This window comes from Argentina silus (assembly GCF_951799395.1).
Source record: "Argentina silus genome assembly, chromosome: 18".
Classification (NCBI taxonomy): Eukaryota; Metazoa; Chordata; class Actinopteri; order Argentiniformes; family Argentinidae; genus Argentina; species Argentina silus.
Window position 1 is genome coordinate 17239772 of NC_139672.1, and position 21603 is coordinate 17261374.

Genomic DNA, 21603 nt, shown 5'->3' on the forward strand with positions numbered 1-21603 from the left:
TTCCATCATGTTTTATTCAGAAAGGTTCTGGTTCATTTCTCAGGCATGCTGTCACTGTCCCACGTTAGTCTCACACACTTCCTTTAACTAGCCCCAGCAGAGCAGCAGTGAGGGCCTGTCATACACACACATTCTCTCTCACACACACACAGTGTTACATTAGGCACTCAAAACAAACAGCAGACTGTTGTACAGAAGTCAGACGTGTCGTCTGATGTTTATCAAAAGTAGGCACTGCTGAAGTAAACAGCACTGGTCCTCCAGCCTGCTGACCCTCGGGCGCGAGCGCTGCCATCTAGGGAGAAGAGAGATCTCAGCAAGATGGTGAATATCCCAACTAGCCTATCAGAGGTGGAGCAGCCGCAGGGGGCTAGGGAACTAGGAAGTAGGGAGGTAGTGTCTTTCGAGTAGGGGACTAGGGAGCAGTGTGTAAGGGCTAGGGAAGTTGTGGGTTAGGGGACAGTGTCTAGGGAGTAGGGTGCTAGGGGACTTTGAGCTGTTCTGTTGAAGTGCTAAATGGTCACGATTTATCAGGGAGGAAGATCACAGGATGAAGACTGATTAAGAACGGCCGTTTCGGTCCAGAAAAGCACTTTCTAAAATCTGGTGTCAGGGTGGAGCACTGGTGGTACATACCATAATGATGTCTTGTTCGTTTAGAATGCACATATTTGAGGCAATAAAAAATAATAATAAAATAAAAAAGTGACCACGAGTCCATAAAATCTGGATCTCAAGAGCCAATCGCACGCTGCCTTGACTGGATAGGAAGCAGACTCCTGGACTTCGTGTCATAAAGCCTTTAACGATAGCCTGACATGATTGGGGGGGGGGGGGCTTTCCCTAAACCAGATTAAGCTTAGTCCTGGACTATAAAACATGTTCAAGAGACCAGCCCTAGATTATTGGCATTGACAGTAAAAAGAGTTGGCTGTACAACACACACACACACACACACACACAGGTGACTAAGCAGACTAAAGCATACCTGTCATTGACCAACGCAACCAAGACCCCCCACCCCCCTCAACCACAGTATAACAATGCTTTAAAACACAACAATAAATTATCCCGTTTAAGTGTCATATCCTCATGTTTTCCATGACAACAGTATCCATATCTCCCCGCTGAGAAGTCGATCAGAATTTATGCATCTGTTTTTTAATAATTATAAACCTTCTGTAGCTGAATTGCATACAGTGAGATGATGAGATGACAGCAGTTTGAAACGGAGGCACGGTCTGTGACGCGCTGCGATCACACACACACACGAGAGGGCTGCTCGTGACGTTAAAAGGCCGTGTTGTTGTCTAGTCGTCCACATCAGACTGTCTGAGTTTGGTCCCACAACGTCCAGTCGCTGGGCGGCGGGCGGGCGGGCGGGCAGTCTCTCTCTCTCTCACCCTGGAGAACTCGCCAGTACCCTCCTCCCCCCCTTTGTCTCTCCCTCTCTCTCTTCCCCCAGAGAGGGCCCTCTAGTGGAGGTGTCAGGGTACTGAGAGGAGCACGGGCTATAATCGTCTTCTCACGACAACAATAAGTCTGATTAGTGTGCGTTTCTTCATCTTCTTCTCCCTCCGTCCGTCCCGGGTGGGTAAACCTGGCGTGACGTCACGCGGGGCGGCTGTGGTGTCATCACCTCTTCTGCTCCCAGATCTCGGCCATGTTCAGGTCCAGCTTCTCCAGAGTCCTCAGAGCCTGGACGTTCTCACAGTAGAACGCCACGTCTACCACCACCAGGCTGGGAGAGAGAGAGAGAGAGAAGAGGAGAGGAGGGGGGATAACGTAGAGGACAGAGAGAGAGTGGAGGAACGTACAGGAGAGAGAGAGAAAGGTGTCAATAAAGTTATTCAAAAACCTAGAACACAAGTATAGTCTTACGTACAGAATGCTGAGACTCTCACCAGTGAAATGATCAAATATATAATCCAACATTTCTGTGACTACAACTGTAGTTTTTAAGAGTTTGTGTAAAAAAAAACACACATTCCATCCAAGTAGACAGAATCTGAGTGAGAACATAGGCCTGTACTGTAGGTCACATTTGGGGGGGGCGGTGTGTGTGTGTGGGGGGGGGGGGGTTAGAGAGAGGAGCGTACCCGTTCTGGGGTCCTCCATCGTTGACCACGCCCAGTCTGGCCAGCTGTCTCTTCAGGTGCAGCTTAAAGCTGGCATTGATCCTCAGGAACAACACCTAAACACAGGGATAAGTCACCCCATGTGATCTAGAGGACTGGGTAGAGGTGCCATCTTGCTTACACCTGTCTGACACTTAGAGATCTACAGTGTATACATGTAAACGTATCACACCTGTGTGTGTGTGTGTGTGTACCTGTGTCTGTTCCTCTGGCAGCAGGTCATGGATGGCCTCATGCATCTTGGCCATCTGTTTACACACCTGGCGGAGGCAGAGGGAGGGCATGGGGGCCTTCACCTCATACTGGGGGGGGGGGGGGGGGGCAGAGAGAGACATGTTACAGTGACACACACACACACACACAGACAGAGGGAGGGCATGGGGGCCTTCACCTCATACTGGGGGGGGGGGGGGGGGGGGGGGGGCGCAGAGAGACATGTTACAGTGACACACACACAGAGGGAGGGCATGGGGGCCTTCACCTCATACTGGGGGGGGGGGGCAGAGAGAGACATGTTACAGTGACACACACACACACACACACAGGGTGGACAGGGATAGCTGGAGAGGGGTCTGCACTCTCTCTCTTCGTCACACACACACACACACATACGTGTAACTCACCTTTGATAGTACTTTCTCAAACAAGCTGTCCATGATGGCCACTAGTTTAGCTGAGATCTCTGCTATGTGATCATTGTAGTCCTGAGAGGGAAGGAACAGGAATCAAACTCCAAAGGTTTACAACCAGTATTACTGGTGTGTGTGTGTGTGTGTGTGTGTGTGTACCTTGGTGATGTGGTCAAAATGGCGGAGGACGCTGTACTGTTTGGGCAGCAGTTTGGTCTCAAAGTGAGCTCTGATGACAGGAATGTAGTGAACCACCAGCTGGAGACACCTGGAGGCCAGAGCTACGGACACACACACACACACGGACACAATTATTCCTCCATAGACACTAACACACCTCCCCCTCTTTGGTTCAGTAAGAAGCTCTTTCAGGAAACTACACGTGTGATTGTATTATGTAGGCCCTAGATAACAGTTTCCTGTTAACTGTATACATGTGATTGTATTATCTGTATCTCTGTATTATGTGTGTGTGTGTCCATGGGTGTGTGTGTGTGTAGTGGTCTACCCAGGTTTTTAGTGGTGATGGTCTTGAGGCCCACCACCTGCAGAGCCCCCGCCCCCAGGACCAGCTGACAGCTCCGAGAGTTGAAGTGCTGCAGGAGGAGAGAGAGGGAGGGGGGGGAGGGAGGGAGAGGGGGGGGAGGGAGGGAGGGAGGGAGAGGGGGGGGAGGGAGGGAGGGAGGGAGAGGGGAGGGAGAGGGAGGGAGGGAGAGGGAGGGGAGGAAAGGAGACAGTTAACTCAGAGAAGTATGACTGTGATATCCTCATCTCTCAGGGCTGGGTTAGGGTTTCCCAGACACAGATCAAGCCAGATGCTAGGCGACAAAGCATCTTCTATTTAGTCCAAAACTTAGTGTATGTGTGTGCGTGTGTCCGTGTGTGTGTGTGTGTGTGCGCCCACCTTGAGGAGGTCAGAGAGGCGTGTGAGCATGTCTGTGGCGATGGAGGGGATGTCGTTGACGCACTGGCAGTACTCCAGGAAGACCCTGATCAACAGCAGCACCGTCCTGGGGGGCACACGGGGGTCAGGGGGCACACGGGGGTCAAATAACATCATCAACACATACACCTAGATGGCTATTGGCCGGGGGGGGACCATTCAGTCTCTGATGTATTTTCAGTGTTTGATGAGAACAGAGTTAAACAACTGACTCATTAAAAGCGGAGCTGCAGTCCAGGAACGTTTCAAAAGCGCCTTACTTCTCCTTCGGATGGAAGCAGGAAACTCCTTCTTTGTATAACAACAGGAGAAGCGTGTCTAATCCCATCCGGTGAGTGTGTAAGTGTGTGAGTGTGTGAGTGTTGTCATGGTGACTCACCCGACAACAGCATATCTGTGCCCATCGATGTGTAAATAATCACTGGGCTTCCTCTCCTCTGCGCCTGTGGAGGAAATACAGCAAAGGTAGTCTGTCATACAGCTTATTACCACTCTGTGTGTGTGTGTGTGTGTTACCTGCAGAGGTTGTGTGTGTGTGTGTGTTACCTGCAGAGGTTGTGTGTGTGTGTGTGTGTGTGTTACCTGCAGAGGTTGTGTGTGTGTGTGTTACCTGCAGAGGTTGTGTGTGTGTGTTACCTGCAGAGGTTGTGTGTGTGTGTTACCTGCAGAGGTTGTGTGTGTGTGTGTGTGTTACCTGCAGAGGTTGTGTGTGTGTGTGTGTGTGTGTTACCTGCAGAGGTTGTGTGTGTGTGTGTGTGTGTTACCTGCAGAGGTTGTGTGTGTGTGTGTTACCTGCAGAGGTTGTGTGTGTGTGTGTTACCTGCAGAGGTTGTGTGTGTGTTACCTGCAGAGGTTGTGTGTGTGTGTGTGTTACCTGCAGAGGTTGTGTGTGTGTGTTACCTGCGGGCTTGCGTTCAGGTAGTGTTATCCGTCCGTCAGCGATGGAGTTGACCAGGTCCTGGAACTCTGCAGGAACCTCTGCTTGCTTCCACCTCTCGTTGTCCAACAGCAGACTGAACACACACACACACACACACACTTAGTATAGTATATAGTATAGTGCCACCAGGGAGTAAGTGTATGCTGTATGAGCCCCCCCCCCCCCCCCCTCTAGTGCAGTGGTCTGACCTGAGCTTGGTCTTCCTCTCCTCGTGGAAGCGGTGTACGAAGCGGTAGGCCTGGCTCTGGAGCGCCCCCTGCAGGGACACGCTGCGCCTGCAGCACAGCTCCTCCGTGTCTCTGACGAAGCCCTCCACCGCCTGGGACAGACACACAAACTCTGACGAGCTCAGACGCTCCAGAGAGCCATCCTAGAGAGAGAGAGGGGGGGGGTCATTAGCCTTAGCGTGGGTGTGGGTGTGTGTCTGTGTCTCTCTGTCCGTGTGTATGTGTCTCTCTCTGTCCGTGTGTGTGTCCTACCTTGGCCCTGGCCATGAGGACTTTGACACAGCGGTCGTGGCTGGCGTCTGAGGCAGAGTAGAGCAGCTCCTGGATGTTATTGGCTATCCTGCCCAGCTCCAGGTCAGAGGGCATCATGTCCTCACTGGACCTGAAGGAGACCAGGGGGAGGAGTCAGCACTGAGACACAGTCAGTCTAAAAGTGTTTTAGTTATCCTGCTTCATTGATTCACTATTACTATTATAATACTAAATCACATCAACATCTTAAAAGGACACAATCATATAAAACATTTTTACAGACCACAATCAATTACAACAGGAGTCCACTGAGGAAGCCAGGTTCCTAAAATGGCCCAATGACTCTAAATCAGCTGGCTGAGGAGCACCGTGGTGAAGGCGGTCCTACCAGCTCAGACACAGCCTGGAGGACTGACCACCCTGGAGACCCCGTCAGCCTGACCACCCTGGAGACCCTGTCAGCCTGACCACCCTGGAGACCCTGTCAGCCTGACCACCCTGGAGACCCTGTCAGCCTGACCACCCTGGAGACCCCGTCAGCCTGACCACCCTGGAGACCCCGTCAGCCTGACCACCCTGGAGACCCCGTCACCCTGGAGACCCCGTCAGCCTGACCACCCTGGAGACCCTGTCAGCCTGACCACCCTGGAGACCCCGTCAGCCTGACCACCCTGGAGACCCCGTCAGCCTGACCACCCTGGAGACCCCGTCAGCCTGACCACCCTGGAGACCCTGTCAGCCTGACCACCCTGGAGACCCTGTCAGCCTGACCACCCTGGAGACCCTGTCAGCCTGACCACCCTGGAGACCCTGTCAGCCTGACCACCCTGGAGACCCTGTCAGCCTGACCACCCTGGAGACCCCGTCAGCCTGACCGGGCTGAGAGCAGCCTCATAATACGATGTCTGAAGAGACACGCAAGGCACTAGAGGTAACTCACGTGATGCCAGCGCCCCCTCCTGGTTGGAAGGTGTGCTCTCTGCTGGAGGAGGACTCCGTGGTTCCTGAGGCGGAGTCGCTCCCACAGGCATCCGCACGCAACTGCTGCGCCCTGGGCCCCACGGCGGAGCTCTGCTCTTGGCCCCCCGTGGCCTGCTGGGCGTGGCTGAGGGCGTCGCTGATGAAGAGACCCTCGTGGGTGAGGTAGGCCAGCTCCGCCTCCCCCTGGGAGAGAGGTGGGGCCCCCCCTCCTGAGGGGTCGGCTGGCCCCCCCTCAGCCCCCAGCCCGGCCCCCCTGTCCTGGAGGCGGTTCCTCTGGTTACTGTCCAGAACCTCCAACACCACGTTTCTGATCACACTTAGTGTGGCCTGGGGGAGACAGGAACACACACAGGGTTAGAAGCCAGGGGAGGCTGGTGGAGGTAGGAATGGGAGGACGGGCTCATTGTGATGCATGGGAGGGAATGAGGGATGATATCAAAGGTGTGTGTGTGAGGTGTGTGAGGTGTGTGTACATCCAGACTAGGTCACAATGAATGACAATGTTGCAGAAAACAAACCAGTGGTCTGACCAATGAGAGCACAGAGCTGTCATTCTCGTTTCGCTACATTGGCCAAGCTTATCACAACAACTCTGTGTGTGTGTGTGTGTGTGTGTGTGTGTGTGTGTGTGTGTCTCTCTCTCTCACCTTGATTCTCTTGAGGAAGAGGATGAAGTTGAGGAAGACGTTGTCCAGCAGGTGGAACCACTGAGGCACCGTCATCAGACGCATCTGGTCTGCTAGCCTAAAGAAGCAGAGAAACGCTATTTTAGATGTTTAAACTAATTATTACATTATTATCTTTAGTTTACCTCATCTAGTGCCGAGGGTGAATAAAGTCGCCCAAACTGTCAACATTCTAGAGCGCCAAGGGTGACTTTATTCACCAACCATGCATAAATTATGATGCTTAATTTTGTAGCCAATCAGAGTGTTGTTGCTAGGTAAACACCACAGAACACTTGGTGGTGAGTGTTCTGGAACTGTTTGGCAGTTGGTGATTTAACAACAAATGTTATGTTTGTATTATTTATTTAGTTTCTATATGTACGTCATCAACCATAAAGTTAAAAAAAATAAACTTCACAACAACAACAAAACTCAGTCCATTCTAAAAATAATACATAAATCAAATCCAATAAGCAGATTCATGTCTGTGAAGGAGAGCCTTTCACAAAGCACAGGTGCTGTCTGAAACATGGTGATTGTGTTTCACTGTGGCCTGCAGCAGTAATGTCAGCGGCTCTGCCACCGTCTCTACAGGACAGAGACCAGAAATACTTCTAGAAAAACAGGATATTCACTCCCACAAACGAGAGGAACACACACGCACACACACACACACACACACTGGGCTAACACACACACACACTTATTCACACCTTCATTCAATGGCAGTGTGACAGAATGAAGGCAGAACTCATTGTTGGTGTCTAGTCAAGTGAAACCAAGTTATTTTCCTTCCCTTTGAGGAACGATTTTGAGGCACAATGGAACCTTTACTTGTAGCAAGGGAGGCTGGCGGAGGTAGAAATCAGAGGACGGGCTCATTGTGATGCATGGAACGGAATGAGGAATGGTACAAACACAACACACATTCCTAATTCTGTTCCATGCATCACAATGAGCCCATCCTCCGATTTCAGTCTCCGCCAGCCTCCCCTGACCGCGGTATGAGGGTGTAGCTGTACTCACTTAGTGACGGTGTCGGTGTCAATGTCCTCCAGCTGAGAGACAGAGTCCACCACGCACTGAGGAGAGAAGACACACATCACATCTTCACTTCCTACAGTACCTACAGTACCTACCCAGTACCTAGAGTACCTACCCAGGACCTACAGTACCTACCCAGTACCTACAGTACCTACAGTACCTACAGTACCTACAGTACCTACCCAGTACCTACCCAGTACCTACCCAGTACCTACCCAGGACCTACCCAGTACCTACCCAGTACCTACAGTATCTACCCAGTACCTACCCAGGACCTACAGTACCTACCCAGTACCTACAGTACCTACCCAGGACCTACAGTACCTACAGTACCTACCCAGGACCTACAGTACCTACAGTACCTACAGTACCTACAGTACCTACCCAGTACCTACAGTACCTACCCAGGACCTACAGTACCTACCCAGTACCTACCCAGGACCTACAGTACCTACCCAGTACCTACCCAGGACCTACAGTACCTACAGTACCTACCCAGTACCTACAGTACCTACCCAGGACCTACAGTACCTACCCAGGACCTACCCAGGACCTACAGTACCTACAGTACCTACCCAGTACCTACAGTACCTACCCAGGACCTACAGTACCTACAGTACCTACCCAGTATCTCTCTTCTGGTGGTTTAATCAACCAACCAGTCAAATCATCAATTGGATTTACAGGAAGTTTTAACAGTGACCCGACCCCAACAGAGCACAACTATAAGAGTTATTCCCTGTGTGTGTGATACACACACACACACACACACACACGTTACCGCCTCCTCCCTTACCTGTGTGACGATGCTCTTAGCAGCCAGGATCATCTCATCGCCGTAAATGTCCAGGAAATCCAGCTTCCTCTGCCGCAGCAGGCCGAACACCAGAGACTCCAGCCTGTCCTGAATCAGCCAACACACACACACACACACACACAAACACTAACAACTGAATCACTTTCCAATCACAGTAATTAAACTCTTCAAACGATTAATGATGATAAACCCCAATGTGTTATTATTAGTCTCAGCTGACATATGGATTATTATTTTAATCTAGAGAGATTGTGTCATCAAAAAAATCAATCAAGAGAGAGGGAGCCACGGTATAATTAATATCATCCTCAGAGTCCTTTCAATTTGGCGTACCAAAATGATTAAAAAGCTAAGATCTTCAGAGCACTTGCAGATCAGAGCAAACACAAAGAGATCGTTAAATTGGTCATTATTAACTTTATATTAACTGCGTGATATTATGACACACAAATCAATCTGTTGATTCAGATGTTTTGATTTTGACATGGAGTGACATCACCATGACATCACCATGACCAACCTTCACAGACACGTAACGTTTGACCTGTGATGAGAACAAGTGTGTTTATACCTCAGATCCACCAACACACCCCTGACTACCTTCAATAACACATATGGTTATTGTACTGTGTGTATTCTGATCTTCAGACAGTGAATGCATGTCCATAAACACACACACACACCTTCTCCAGGACCTGTCCGTCGTCGTCCAGGCTGCGGCTGAGGTCACTCCTGGAGTACATGCTGAAGTCCTCCACCATCATCTTGTCTATGAGCTTCTCCAGCTCACACAGCTGGGAGCCCAGGTGTCTGCAGGGGGAGGAGAGATGTGAGACACACACACACACTCACTCACTCTCTACGGACATACACACACACACACTCTACATACGTACGTACGTACGTACGTACGTACACACACTCTACGTACGTACGTACGTACACACACACGTACCTGAAGCTGTGTACCCCCTGCAGCTCCTGCTGCAGCACCTCCTTGGTGGTAGAGATGAGCTCTAGCGCCCCCACGAACTCCGAGGTGGACAGCAGCAACTGCACCGTGGGCTGGGTCTGGTGCACGGCCGCCATCAGCTTCAGCTTGTTGTGCAGCTTCACGCAGTGGCTCCGTGTCAGAGCCTGGCGCAGCGCCCGCAGGGGCCCCGCGCACATGACCCTCTCGATGGCGGCGGTGCGTTCCCGGAGCGTGGCCACGGCGCCGGCGGTCTGGTGGAGGCGGTCCTGGAGCTCATGCTGGGAGGACATGGCGTGGAAGAAGGCCTCGGAGCGCAGGGAGATCTGACGAGCGATGCTCACCTCCACCACATCCAGGTAGTGGCTCAGCTGGGGGGGAGAGGGAGGGAGGGAGGGAGGTAGAGAGAAGAAATAGAAGGCACAATATGAGATGTGTTTATACTGAACAGGAGAGGGGAAAAGAACATTCACGCATGCGCACACACACACCTTCATTCAATGGCAGAATGACAGAATGAACTCATTGTTGGTGTCTAGTCAAGCGAAACCAAGTTATTTTCCTTCCCTTTGAGGAAAGATTGAGGAAGGATTTTGAGGCACAATGGAACCTTTACTTGTAGCAGTGGAGGCTGGCGGATGTAGAAATCAGACGCGCACACATGGACATGCACACACACACACACACACACACACCATCCAAAGACCAGAGGTTTGCTATTCTTCCATTCATGGCCTTTAGGAGGACCAGTCCTGTTCTCCAACTTCTGAAGTAAACAACTAAACCCTCCTCAGACATTCGCCACATCAGACCTGTGCACTGTCCACACCGGTTCCCGTAGCAACAACAGCCGCCCCTCACCTTCTCTTGGAGTAACCGTGACGACGCCATGTCCCTGCTGCTCTTGCCAGCGGCGCTGTTGAAGTGGGCCCAGGGCAGGACGGCGTTGAAGGTGGCGGGGTCGTCCAGCGCAAAGTCAGGCCTCAGGAAGATCTGAGAGAGGGAGAGGAGGGGTGAGAGAGGAGGAGAGGAGGGAGGGAGGGAGGGAGGAGGAGAGGAGAGGAGGGGTGAGAGAGGAGGAGAGGAGAGGAGGAGGGAGAGAGAGGGGGGGGAAGAGAGAAAGAGGGGGAGAGAGAGAGAGAGACACACACGGCAGGTGGAGGAAGACATCGGAGGACGGGCTCATAGTCATGCATGGAATGGAATGAGGAACGGTAACAGGTTTGAGACCATTCCTTATTTCATGACAACAATGAACACCAAAGAAGAGCAGCCTTCCTGTAACAGGGCTAAGAGGAGACATACACTCACAAACACTTCATTAGGAACACCTTCTCATGGTGGAGGAACACCTGTACACCTTCTCATGGTGGAGGAACACCTGTACACCTTCTCATGGTGGAGGAACACCTGTACACCTTCTCATGGTGGAGGAACACCTGTACACCTTCTCATGGTGGAGGAACACCTGTACACCTTCTCATGGTGGAGGAACACCTGTACACCTTCTCATGGTGGAGGAACACCTGTACACCTTCTCATGGTGGAGGAACACCTGTACACCTTCTCATGGTGGAGGAACACCTGTACACCTTCTCATGGTGGAGGAACACCTGTACACCTTCTCATGGTGGAGGAACACCTGTACACCTTCTCATGGTGGAGGTGGTGGAATGGTGTGGGGAATGTTTTCTTGGCACACTTTGGGCCCGTTAATACCAATCAATCATCGCTTGAATGCCACAGCCTATTTGAGTATTGTTGCTGACCATGTGCATCCCTTCATGGCCACAATTGACCCATCTTCTAATGGTTACTTCCAGCATGATAATGCACCATGTCACAAAGCAAAAGTCATCTCAAACTGGTTTCATGAACATGACAATGAGTTCAGTGTTCTTCAGTGGCCTTCCCAGTCACCGGATCTGAATCCAATAGAACCTTTGGGATGTGGTAGAACAAGATTCACAGCTTGAAAGTGCACCTGAAAAATCTGCAGGAATTGCGTGATGCAATCATGTCGTCATGGACCACAATCTCAAAGGAATCAATGCCACGAAGAATTGAGGCTGTTTTGAGAGCAAAGGGAGGCCCTACCCAGTATTAGTATAGTGTTCTTATAAAGGGAGGCCCTACCCAGTATTAGTATAGTGTTCTAATAAAGGGAGGCCCTACCCAGTATTAGTATAGTGTTCTAATAAAGGGAGTATTACCCAGTATTAGTATAGTGTTGTAATAAAGTGCTTGGTGAGTGTATGTTCACAGCATCAATAAAAGCTCTCATGATTGGGTACTTAGTTGTGTGTTTTCTATGTATTGTGTGTTCTGGTACAATGTTAGAAACCACTGCAAGTCACACAATACACACTTACATTTTTGTTGCGTAACATCCTAACAATGTTGAAAAGTGGTCACACACACACACAGTTAAGATGTTACGATGTTACACAACAAAAGTCACAACGTTGAAAAAGAAGAACAAGATGGCGGTGGTTACCTTAGGAACCTGCTCCAGCTCCAGACGTGATTTGTCTGAGGAAGAGAACAGATGACGTGTTACATCATCATGTCAACACAACACTGACATGTGACGTCTGGCAGACGGATGAGTCAGCAGCAGATAGAGGTTCCATTATGATAACGTGTAGAGCAGAACACACACTAGGACACACTGCTCTATCACAGTGCTGAGCTGAGTCGGGGTCGGGGTCTGGGTCTGGCATGGACCATAGTTGCTGAAACAGTGCTGGAAATGACAGAGCAAGTGAAAAGAAAGTATCCAGCCAGCACAGTACGGTTCAGGTCGGCCCTGTCCTGTGAAAAGCCCCTTAGAAACGAAGACGATCTAGAACAGAAAATAATACGTCTCTAGATTTCTATCAAATACTCTAGAATAGACTGCAGGCCTATTGAATACTTCTGTTGAATTTAACTCTATCGAACACTCTGGAATACTCCAGAATAGACTCCAGGCCTGTAGAATACTTGTGTCGAATTCTAGAACGCTATAGAATACTCTAAAATCGACTCTAGGCCTGTGGAATACTTCTGAAGAATGCTTCTGTAGAACATGATCGAACACTCTAGAATAGACTGTAGGCCTGTAGAACACTTGCGTTGAACTGTGAAACTCTGCAGGCAGACTGCAGGCCTGCAGACAGGGAGGTGGACTGTGGTGCTGCAGAGCTGTTTAATAATGCATCGTACCGTGGTTGTTGGTGATGATGCTGGAGACTGCGTCTAGATCGTCCTTGTTGGGACAGATGCTCTTGCAGCGCTCATGGATTCTCTCCCTCTGAACACACACACACACACACACACAGACACACACAGACACACACAGACACACACAGACACACACAGACACACACAGACACACACAGAGACACACAGAGACACACAGAGACACACAGAGACACACGTTATGATTGTTACCAGTTTGTAATGTAAGTGTGTCTGCGTCTGCCATTTGTTTTGTGATGTGTGTGTGTCTGGCCTGTGCTATATTTTCTGTTGTTTTCAAACCATGAGCAGAAGTGGAACAGAGAGAGAATTGACTTGGAAACACTGAACGTTTCACAGCACAAAAGCTACAATCTGAGCACGAGTCTCCGCCCACAGCAGCGACCAACTGGAAGAAGGACAATCTGATAGCGGCCCAAGCTAGCCTCTGGCTGGGAGTCATCTGCTGAATAATTCAAACTGAATGACAGACACAGGACGGTGATCTGAGCTGTGTGTGTGTGTGTGTGTGTGTGTGTGTGTGTGTGTGTGTGTGTGTGTCCTGTTCTGCAGGTAAGGGACAAAGTGTTCTTTAGTCATGTAGAAGAAGGGTTTGCCCTGTTTTACACTATACCCACCCACCCTTCCTTCCTTCCTTGGCAAGATTGGCCAAAGCAAGCCTTTCACTGCCACGCTTCAGATCAATCAGATCAGTGATGTCTTCAAGGAAGGGAGGGAGGAAGGGAGGGAGGAAGGTAGGAATGGAGGAGAGTAGGAAGGGTGTGTTACCTGGGCGGTCTCCTGCAGGTAGGGGCAGGAGGGCAGGAAGGGATGAGGAGGAGGGGAGGAAGGGAGGGAGGAGGAGGGGAGGAAAGGAGGGAAGAGGGTGGGAAAGGAGGGAGGAGGGTAGGAAGGGAGAAGGAGGGGAGGAAGGGTGTGTTACCTGGGCGGTCTCCTGCAGGTAGGGGCAAGAGGGTAGGAAGGGAGGGAGGAGGGTAGGAAGAGAGGAGGAGGAGGGTAGGAAGAGAGGAGGAGGAGGGAAGGGAGGGAGGAGGGTAGGAAGGTGTGTTACCTGGGCGGTCTCCTGCAGGTAGGGGCAGGAGGGTAGGAAGGGAGGGAGGAGGGTAGGAAGGGAGGAGGAGGAGGGTAGGAAGGTGTGTTACCTGGGCGGTCTCCTGCAGGTAGGGGCTGAAGTGTTCCCTGGTGATGTTGGGGAGGTAGAAGGAAGGCATCGCCCCCGTCTCAGTGAAGTCCAGCCCCCAGGTCTTGGTGAAGAAGTCGAGCCGTGAGGAAGTGGCGAGCCGCGGGTCGTTCAGCGCCGCCGGGAGGTTGACCTTGGAGTTGTACACCGTCCACCGCTCGTGCTCCGCCACCACCGAGGGACCCTCATACAGCCCCCGGCCCTCGCCTGCAAGGCAGCGTGGGAAATGGAGTCACAGGCAGCATAAAGCGAAGGAAGGCGTCTGATTCGTTGAATTTATATACACTGCTTTTCTAGGGACCCAAAAATGACATCTGGCTGCCAGAAACCCCCTTGTCCAAAAACAACCCCCACTCCCTCAACAACTAGTGTAGATCTGAAAGGACTGGATGGTGTAAGTAGCCAGGCTGACACTCTTCCGTGCCTTCTGACAGGCCAGGTGGAATATCCACCATCTTGCTTATACCGATCCCAACCTCTTCAGATCTCTAAAACACACATTCCTAGAGGCTAAGTGGGAGCTGTTTCTCCAGACACCCAACAACCTCACTGTAACATGTAACACCATAACATCCATGTAATGTAGATCTGAAAGGGTTGGATGGGTGTAAGCAGTAAGGCTGTGGAATATCAGCCATCTTGCTTATTCCTACCCCAGTCACTTCAGATCTCCAAAAACACGTTTCTAGGAGCTTACCGGTGGGTTCTTTGGGGCAGACGTCGGGCAGGGAGCGGGCCTGGGCCTGGGCCTGGGGGGGGCGGTAGTGTCGTGTGGAGGGGGGTTCCCGGCCCCTGTCCCGGTCCTTGCGATAGATCCCATCGCTGCCCCCGCTGCCGGCGTGGTGGGGCGCTGGGGAGGAGCTGTGGCTGGAGGCCATGGCCTGGGGGCACCTGGAACACCCAGGCTAGCTGGGGGCAGAAACACACAGCCGGGGTTAGCTGGGGAGACACAGCCGGGGACAGAGAGGCACAGCTGGGGTTAGCTGGGGAGACACAGCCGGGGTTAGCTGGGGACAGAGAGGCACAGCCGGGGTTAGCTGGGGAGACACAGCCGGGGACAGAGAGGCACAGCTGGGGTTAGCATGGGGGTTAGCTGGGGACAGAGAGGCACAGCTGGGGTTAGCACCAACATAAAGATAGCATCAGTACACCTCTCAACAGGAGGCTCGCTGCAAGGGAGAGACCGGGGGGGGGAGGGCGTTAGGCTAACCCACAACCTCAATATCAGACAGGGGAGGCTGGTGGAGGCAGACATTGGAGGGTGGGCTCATTGTGATGCACTGAATGGAATGAGGAATGGTGCCATTCCTCATTCCATGGAATACAAACAGCCGTCCTCTGATTTCTCCCTCCACTGAGACAAGATAAAAAAAACAAGGAACACTTCTCCAGAGAGGCTAGCTGTGAACATGGAGAAGTAGTTTATACACAATAAAGACACAGCCGAGCCTAAACCACTGTTAGCATCTGCAGAAAGAAAAACATGACAGGACATCTCACCCAAGGCTGGCTGGACACAGAGCACAAAGACGCAGCCTAAACATCAATATTCACACTAAAACATTTCCCCCAGACCTGACCATACTGTAGATAAGCAGGGAGTCAGAGTGTATTAATACAAAGACACCAGGGGAGGCTGGTGGAGGCAGAAATCGGAGGACGGGCTCATTGTAATGCATGGAACAGCGAGTTTGATACCATTCCTCATTCCACTCCAAGCATTACAATGAGCCCGTCCTCCGGTTTCTGCCTCCACTGAAAGAGACAGCCGTAACATCACAGTTCACACTGAAATGTTATCAGTCAATCTGACCACAGGCAGAGTTCTCAGTCTCAGCAGGGCTCTGACTACTGACAACTGACAAAGACAGTAGCATGTTAGACTACAGACCATACGCATCCAAAATCAAAACACCTAGCTGACCTCTCCTCTCAAATCAATCAATGTTACGTGTTCCGTACTAGGAGGCAGGGGAGGCTGGGGAGGCGGAAATCCGATGATGACCTCATTGTAACGCATGGAGTGGATTGAGGAAACAGTGTCTTTTCCTCATTCCATGCATTACAATGAGCTCATCCTCAGATGTCTGCCTCCACCAGCCTCCCCTGGCCTCCCCCAGCCTCCCCTGGCCTAGACCTACTGTATCTATTCAGATGTCTGCCTCCACCTGCCTCCACCAGCCTCCCCTGGCCTCCCCTGGCCTAGACCTACTGTATCTATTCAGATGTCTGCCTCCACCAGCCTCCCCCGGCCTCCACCAGCCTCCCCTGGCCTAGACCTACTGTATCTATTCAGATGTCTGCCTCCACCAGCCTCCCCTGGCCTCCACCAGCCTCCCCTGGCCTCCACCAGCCTCCCCTGGCCTCGACCTACTGTATCTATTCAGATGTCTGCCTCCACCAGCCTCCCCTGGCCTCCACCAGCCTCCCCTGGCCTCCACCAGCCTCCCCTGGCCTCGACCTACTGTATCTATTCAGATGTCTGCCTCCACCAGCCTCCCCTGGCCTCCACCAGCCTCCCCCGGCCTCCCCTGGCCTAGACCTACTGTATCTATTCAGATGTCTGCCTCCACCAGCCTCCCCTGGCCTCCACCAGCCTCCCCTGGCCTAGACCTACTGTATCTATTCAGATGTCTGCCTCCACCAGCCTCCCCTGGCCTCCACCAGCCTCCCCCAGCCTCGACCTACTGTATCTATTCCAAGACGCATGAAACACGGTTAAACGTTGAGTTGCATTTCTTAAAAACAGAAGTGAAAGTGCTGACAAGACGTTTTGCCTCTCTGCCATTTCCAGCCCAGAAGGTTCAAACAGGCAGAGTTGAGCAGGTGTTATTGACCAAGATGAGAGGGCAAGTTGCCTTGTGACTCACATCACATGACGTCTTATCTGCATATTGACAGTAGTAGTTACATTCCGTTCCATGCATTACAATGAGCCCATCCTCCGATTTCTGCCTCCACCAGCCTTCCCTGGTGTCTTTGTATTAATACACTCTGACTCCCTGCTTATCTACAGTATGGTCAGGTCTGGGGGAAATGTTTTAGTGTGAATATTGATGTTTAGGCTGCGTCTTTGTGCTCTGTGTCCAGCCAGCCTTGGGTGAGAGATGTCCTGTCATGTTTTTCTTCATGTTGATGCTAACAGTGGTTTAGGCTCGGCTGTGTCTTTATTGTGTATAAACTACTTCTCCACCAGACTAAGTAGCTCGTTGACCAGTGGGGTAAAGAAGCAGGGAGCCACGCAGAGACAGAGGTAAACCATTAGCCTATAATCTGGCGAGGAGACCGTGTGTGTCGTGTAAGCAACTAAAACCCACGACGATCTGATTGGAGGAGTGAAGACCCTCTGTTGCTGTGTAATCAGTCTGGTGGAGGATTAGATTAGACAGGACTAAGACTAAGACTAAGACTAGGACAGGTGGGCGGGCTGGGTAGACAACCTCAACCCACATGATACTACAGCTGACTGTTGATATGGACAATAGAATGAATAGAATGCTGAATGTCATATCGGAAAGACCAGTTCATATGATGGTCGGTGCTAATCTGACCAGCTCATAAGTGCCAATACCAGTTGGTGAATAGAAGAAGCTACAGGATGCATGGGGTCGTAAACAGTCATTCAGACACGTTACTTCACATGACAGCAGGCAGTAACGGCGTGCAGGAGAACTACAAACCAACACTTGACCAGCCAGACAGCAGCTGACAGTGTCCAGCTAGACGGTCAAGCAACAACGATAACACCGAGCTCCGCCAGCAGGACTCCCCTCAGCGCATCACGACGGCGGCTAGCGCCGCGTCTACAAACCGCCGCCGTGGTCAGGCCAGGAATGCCATTAGCCGACTGACCATTTAAATGCCCCGTTTCTAGACGCGTCCGTCGAAAAGCAGGACGGAACATATTTGCAACTAAACCGTTTGAAATGTTTCCATTCGCGCTGGTTGAGCAGCGACTGTGTGCGGCCTTGAACGGCGGAGCAGCTGGTTACACGTCGACTGATCACACACCGCTAGTAGCGCTAGCCTGTTAGCTTAGCCGTCTGACAGCCCACAACAAACCAACGTCAGCAGCGCACAGACTGAGCAAAAGCGTGGACTCAGGAGCGACCGGCTGGACAGGCAGAGGCATTCGACTAAACCGACTTTATGTTACCTGTTGTTTGAAACACAGCAGTCGTTGGCTGGCAGGTCCACCATCACAGTAACATCGGAGGAACCGTCAGGAAACATCAAGCCAAACCCGGCACCGTAACCACAATGCACAGCGCAGAGCGCTCTTCTTCGCGGTGTTTCCGCCGCGCCGCGCCGCTCCTCACCGCCCCCTGCTGCCCTCTACTGCTGCCAACACACCATTTCCTTCTTCTTCTTCTTTCTAACTGAATTACATTACAAGAATGCCCTCCCCTCTTGCGATAATATAAATAACATGTTTTCTGTACTATATTCAATGTTGAAAAGTAATGTATTACCCCTGGTTATAAGGCTGTGGTGACTAATGGTGTTTTTCCATCAGGACTGGGTCCCACTAGTGTTTTTTTGGGTGTAAGCACTGGTGTTATTTTTGGGAAGTTGTGTTTTCCTCACCCAGGGTGATTCTGAGGACATGGGGCGAGCAGGGAGGAGCAAACTAGTAAGTCCCAACATATCCCCTTGGCCGCAAGGCAGGATAGGTCCACCGAGACCATGACCCAGAACCTTTTTTTGGACCCGTCCTCAGAGATGGAAACCCAAAAGTATGCGACTTCAGGCCAAGCAAGCACTGGTGTTTGGACCCATGGTGGAAATGCATCCATCATCAAAGATCTCTTATGGATAAAACAGACGTTCAGTTCGTTAGACAGAAACACAGTCAGTCATACTTAGTCAAATGTCAACAAACTTTTATTGTTTGAAGTTGGTACAAAAAGCTGTTGTCTGCCATAGCAACAGTTCATCAACAGTTCATCAACATCCTGCATAAATGCATCAGGCTAAATAATAGATGACCAAATGAAAGGTGGTAACATGAATGCAAAAGTTGGCCAAACTGAGGCTCTAATATCTTAAACATGGAGCCCAAAATGGGGTTTAACTAATCAATGAATTTAAATTCTGAAAAGATCAACTAATATGAGGTGGGGCCACTCACTCACTCACACATAAACTTAAATACTGTACACATTCACTAATTACAGGCACTCATAGGGTAACCTATTACAACAGAATATTTGGAAAATTATATGTGAACATTATTGTGTTTTGGGGCCACATTTCAATCTTGAATGAAAGGCCACATTTCAATGAAGTCTTAAATGAAGTCGGCAAACAGTCAAATCGTGTCTCGTTGTAAACAATCGTTATATTTTGTCGGACCAAGAACGTTTCCTGACGTTGAAGTGCTCAAGGAGCCATTCAGGGCAGGTGAGGAGGATACTACGCATGTTGAACTTCATGTAAAAACAAAACAAACAAGCAATCAAAAGGCATTTAAAGCACTTTGTTGATGCAACCCTAAATGTTATGTTGATTTATTATGTAGAACAGAACAGGACAATCTTTCAACAAAATGGTGTCCTGACATCTCAGAATGAGGAGGTAAATCACTTCCAAAACAGTAGCTAGCCGTAACATTCCAAAGTATCGTTGGCCGAATTTCAAAAGTCTTTCCTCGATTCCTCACGTCCTCTCTCCTCGCCTCCTTCTCGAAACCCATTGGGGGAGAAGGTCCGAGGGGCGGAACCTCAGACCCTCTCCTCCAATGAGCTTCAAGAAAGAGGAGGAGAATAGAAGAAGCAAAGAAGTAAGGAAATACTTTGGAGATTTGGCCCCCCCCATCGCTCCTCCAAATGCCTCCGAAATCTCTGATGAAAATAAAGAAATGACAACAAAGATGAAGTCACAAACATTCATCCAGACAGCGGATCTGCATCAGGGAAACCACACACCGCCTCTGTGTGTTAGCATGTACAGTAGCTGTAGTCGCTTTGTATAGTTTATCATGAAAATATAGTTATTATTATTGTTATTATTATTATACTGTATTCAAACAAGCAACAGCACTGCTACAGTATAAAGGGCACTTGAAATTCTTGAGAGAAGAGGCAAAAATATTCCAAAAGCAAAGAAAATATGCCATTTAACTCTCCAAAATACTTAAGTTAGGAAAATTTCAAAATTCAGCTTCAATGGTGTTTTTTTCCACCATTCACTTGGTTGGAGAGTAAAGTCCCAGTCCTCCAGCCCTGGTTGGAGGGAAGTCTCTGTCAGGGGTTTCCCGTGCTCTAATCCAGGGGCCCTTGGAAGATGAGTCTGATGAAGCCGCTCTCCCCAGCCAGCTGCTGCACGCAGAACGGACATGCGGCGTGGAACGTGTGCGTCCCGTGTGGCAGCGGGATCTGACTCCAGAACCTCGCCGTCTTCTCCGAGCACACATGACCGCACGGGCTGAAGGCGTGGGTGGGCGGGGCCGCGTCCAGATAGAACCCCGCCTCGCAGCCCAGCCAGAGGGGCACGTACGGACCCCTCGTCCTGCACATGGGGCACTCCCTCTCCTGTCCCTGCGCCTCCTCCTCCACCTCCTCCTCCGCCTCTCCTCCTCCTCCTCTTCCTCCTCCTGCTCCGCGGTGCTGCCCGCCCCAGCCGTGGTACCCGTGGACGTGGCCACAGCGGAGGTAGACCCAGGGCTGCCTCTCGTCCAGCCCGTCCCTGGTGCGCCGCAGGCTGGGGAAGGCCAGCGTGTTGAAGCCCACGGGGCACTGGGGCCTGCCGGCGTTCAGCTCCTGGCGTAGCGCCTCCAGGTGTTTGACGGTGGGAGTGCGGGCCAGGCCTTCAGCCGTGCGCCACAGCAGAGTGGCGCCGCACAGGTCGATCAGGGAGCCGTCCACCAGCTCCTGGGACTCACTGTCCACCTGTGTAGGGAGAGGGGGAGGGAGGGAGGGATGGAGGGGGGGAGGGAGGGAGGGGAGGGGGGGGGGATAGAGTAAAAAGACTGCTTTAGTCTGTGAAGATTAAACATTTAACAGTCCTGAGGTATTCTCTGACTCTGCCTGAGGGGGGCGCTCTAGGCCAGTAGGTCATACGGTCAGTGTGACATCTTGTTTGCGTTATGAGTTCTTTTCAATTGTCTGAGCCGACAGTTCTGTGCCGGGTGAGTGTTGTGTTATTGTCAGCTTATTGAAACCATGTTCTCCTTTCAGAAGGAGAGTGCAGATCTGCAGGGACTAAACCCATTGACCTCAGACAACCACATCCCTCCTCCTTCCCTCCCTCCCTCCCTCCCTCCCTCCCTCCTTCCTCCTTCCTCCCTCGCTTATCAGCTCACAGCATTTCCTCCTCCCTCCCTCCCTCGCTCCGGGATGTCCCGACCGGACCTGGGGCTGGGTGTGGGGTGGTGGAGGCTGGTGGAGGTAGAAATTGGAGGACAGGCTCATTGTACTGCATGGAAACACATTGTGTTTTATACCATTCCTCATTCCGTTCCATGCATTACAACAAGCCCGTCCTCTTCTACCTCCCCCAGCCTCCCCTGGTGTGGGGCCGTTCCTGTGAGCCTCAGTCTGAGCCTAAAGTCCAAACCACAAACCCACCAG

At 51.2% G+C, this 21603-nt stretch overlaps 2 protein-coding genes across 2 annotated transcripts in view; both read right to left on the reverse strand.

Moving 5' to 3' along the window:
- Positions 1 to 935: 935 nt before the first annotated feature.
- vps54 (VPS54 subunit of GARP complex) lies at positions 936 to 18286 on the reverse strand. The gene is made up of 23 exons (XM_083689520.1): positions 18189 to 18286; positions 14730 to 14941; positions 13995 to 14239; positions 12817 to 12904; positions 12107 to 12141; positions 10471 to 10602; positions 9595 to 9980; positions 9323 to 9449; positions 8619 to 8726; positions 7805 to 7860; positions 6758 to 6854; positions 6070 to 6437; positions 5130 to 5259; positions 4839 to 5020; positions 4611 to 4723; positions 4090 to 4153; positions 3672 to 3777; positions 3276 to 3363; positions 2927 to 3048; positions 2762 to 2842; positions 2333 to 2440; positions 2100 to 2194; positions 936 to 1741 (listed from the first exon to the last, which is right to left on the reverse strand). The coding sequence occupies exons 2-23, from the start codon at positions 14908 to 14910 to the stop codon at positions 1636 to 1638; spliced, it is 3018 nt and encodes a 1005-aa protein (XP_083545646.1). The 5' UTR covers positions 14911 to 14941; positions 18189 to 18286; the 3' UTR covers positions 936 to 1635.
- A 648-nt stretch (positions 18287 to 18934) lies between these two features.
- The window catches only part of LOC310818546 (E3 ubiquitin-protein ligase pellino homolog 1-like), an 18564-nt gene continuing 15895 nt past the window's right edge, over positions 18935 to 21603 (reverse strand). The window contains exon 7 of the mRNA XM_083689523.1: positions 18935 to 20922. Within this exon, the coding sequence (XP_083545649.1) occupies positions 20296 to 20922 (627 nt within the window). The 3' untranslated portion in view covers positions 18935 to 20295. The remainder of the gene's footprint in view (positions 20923 to 21603) is intronic.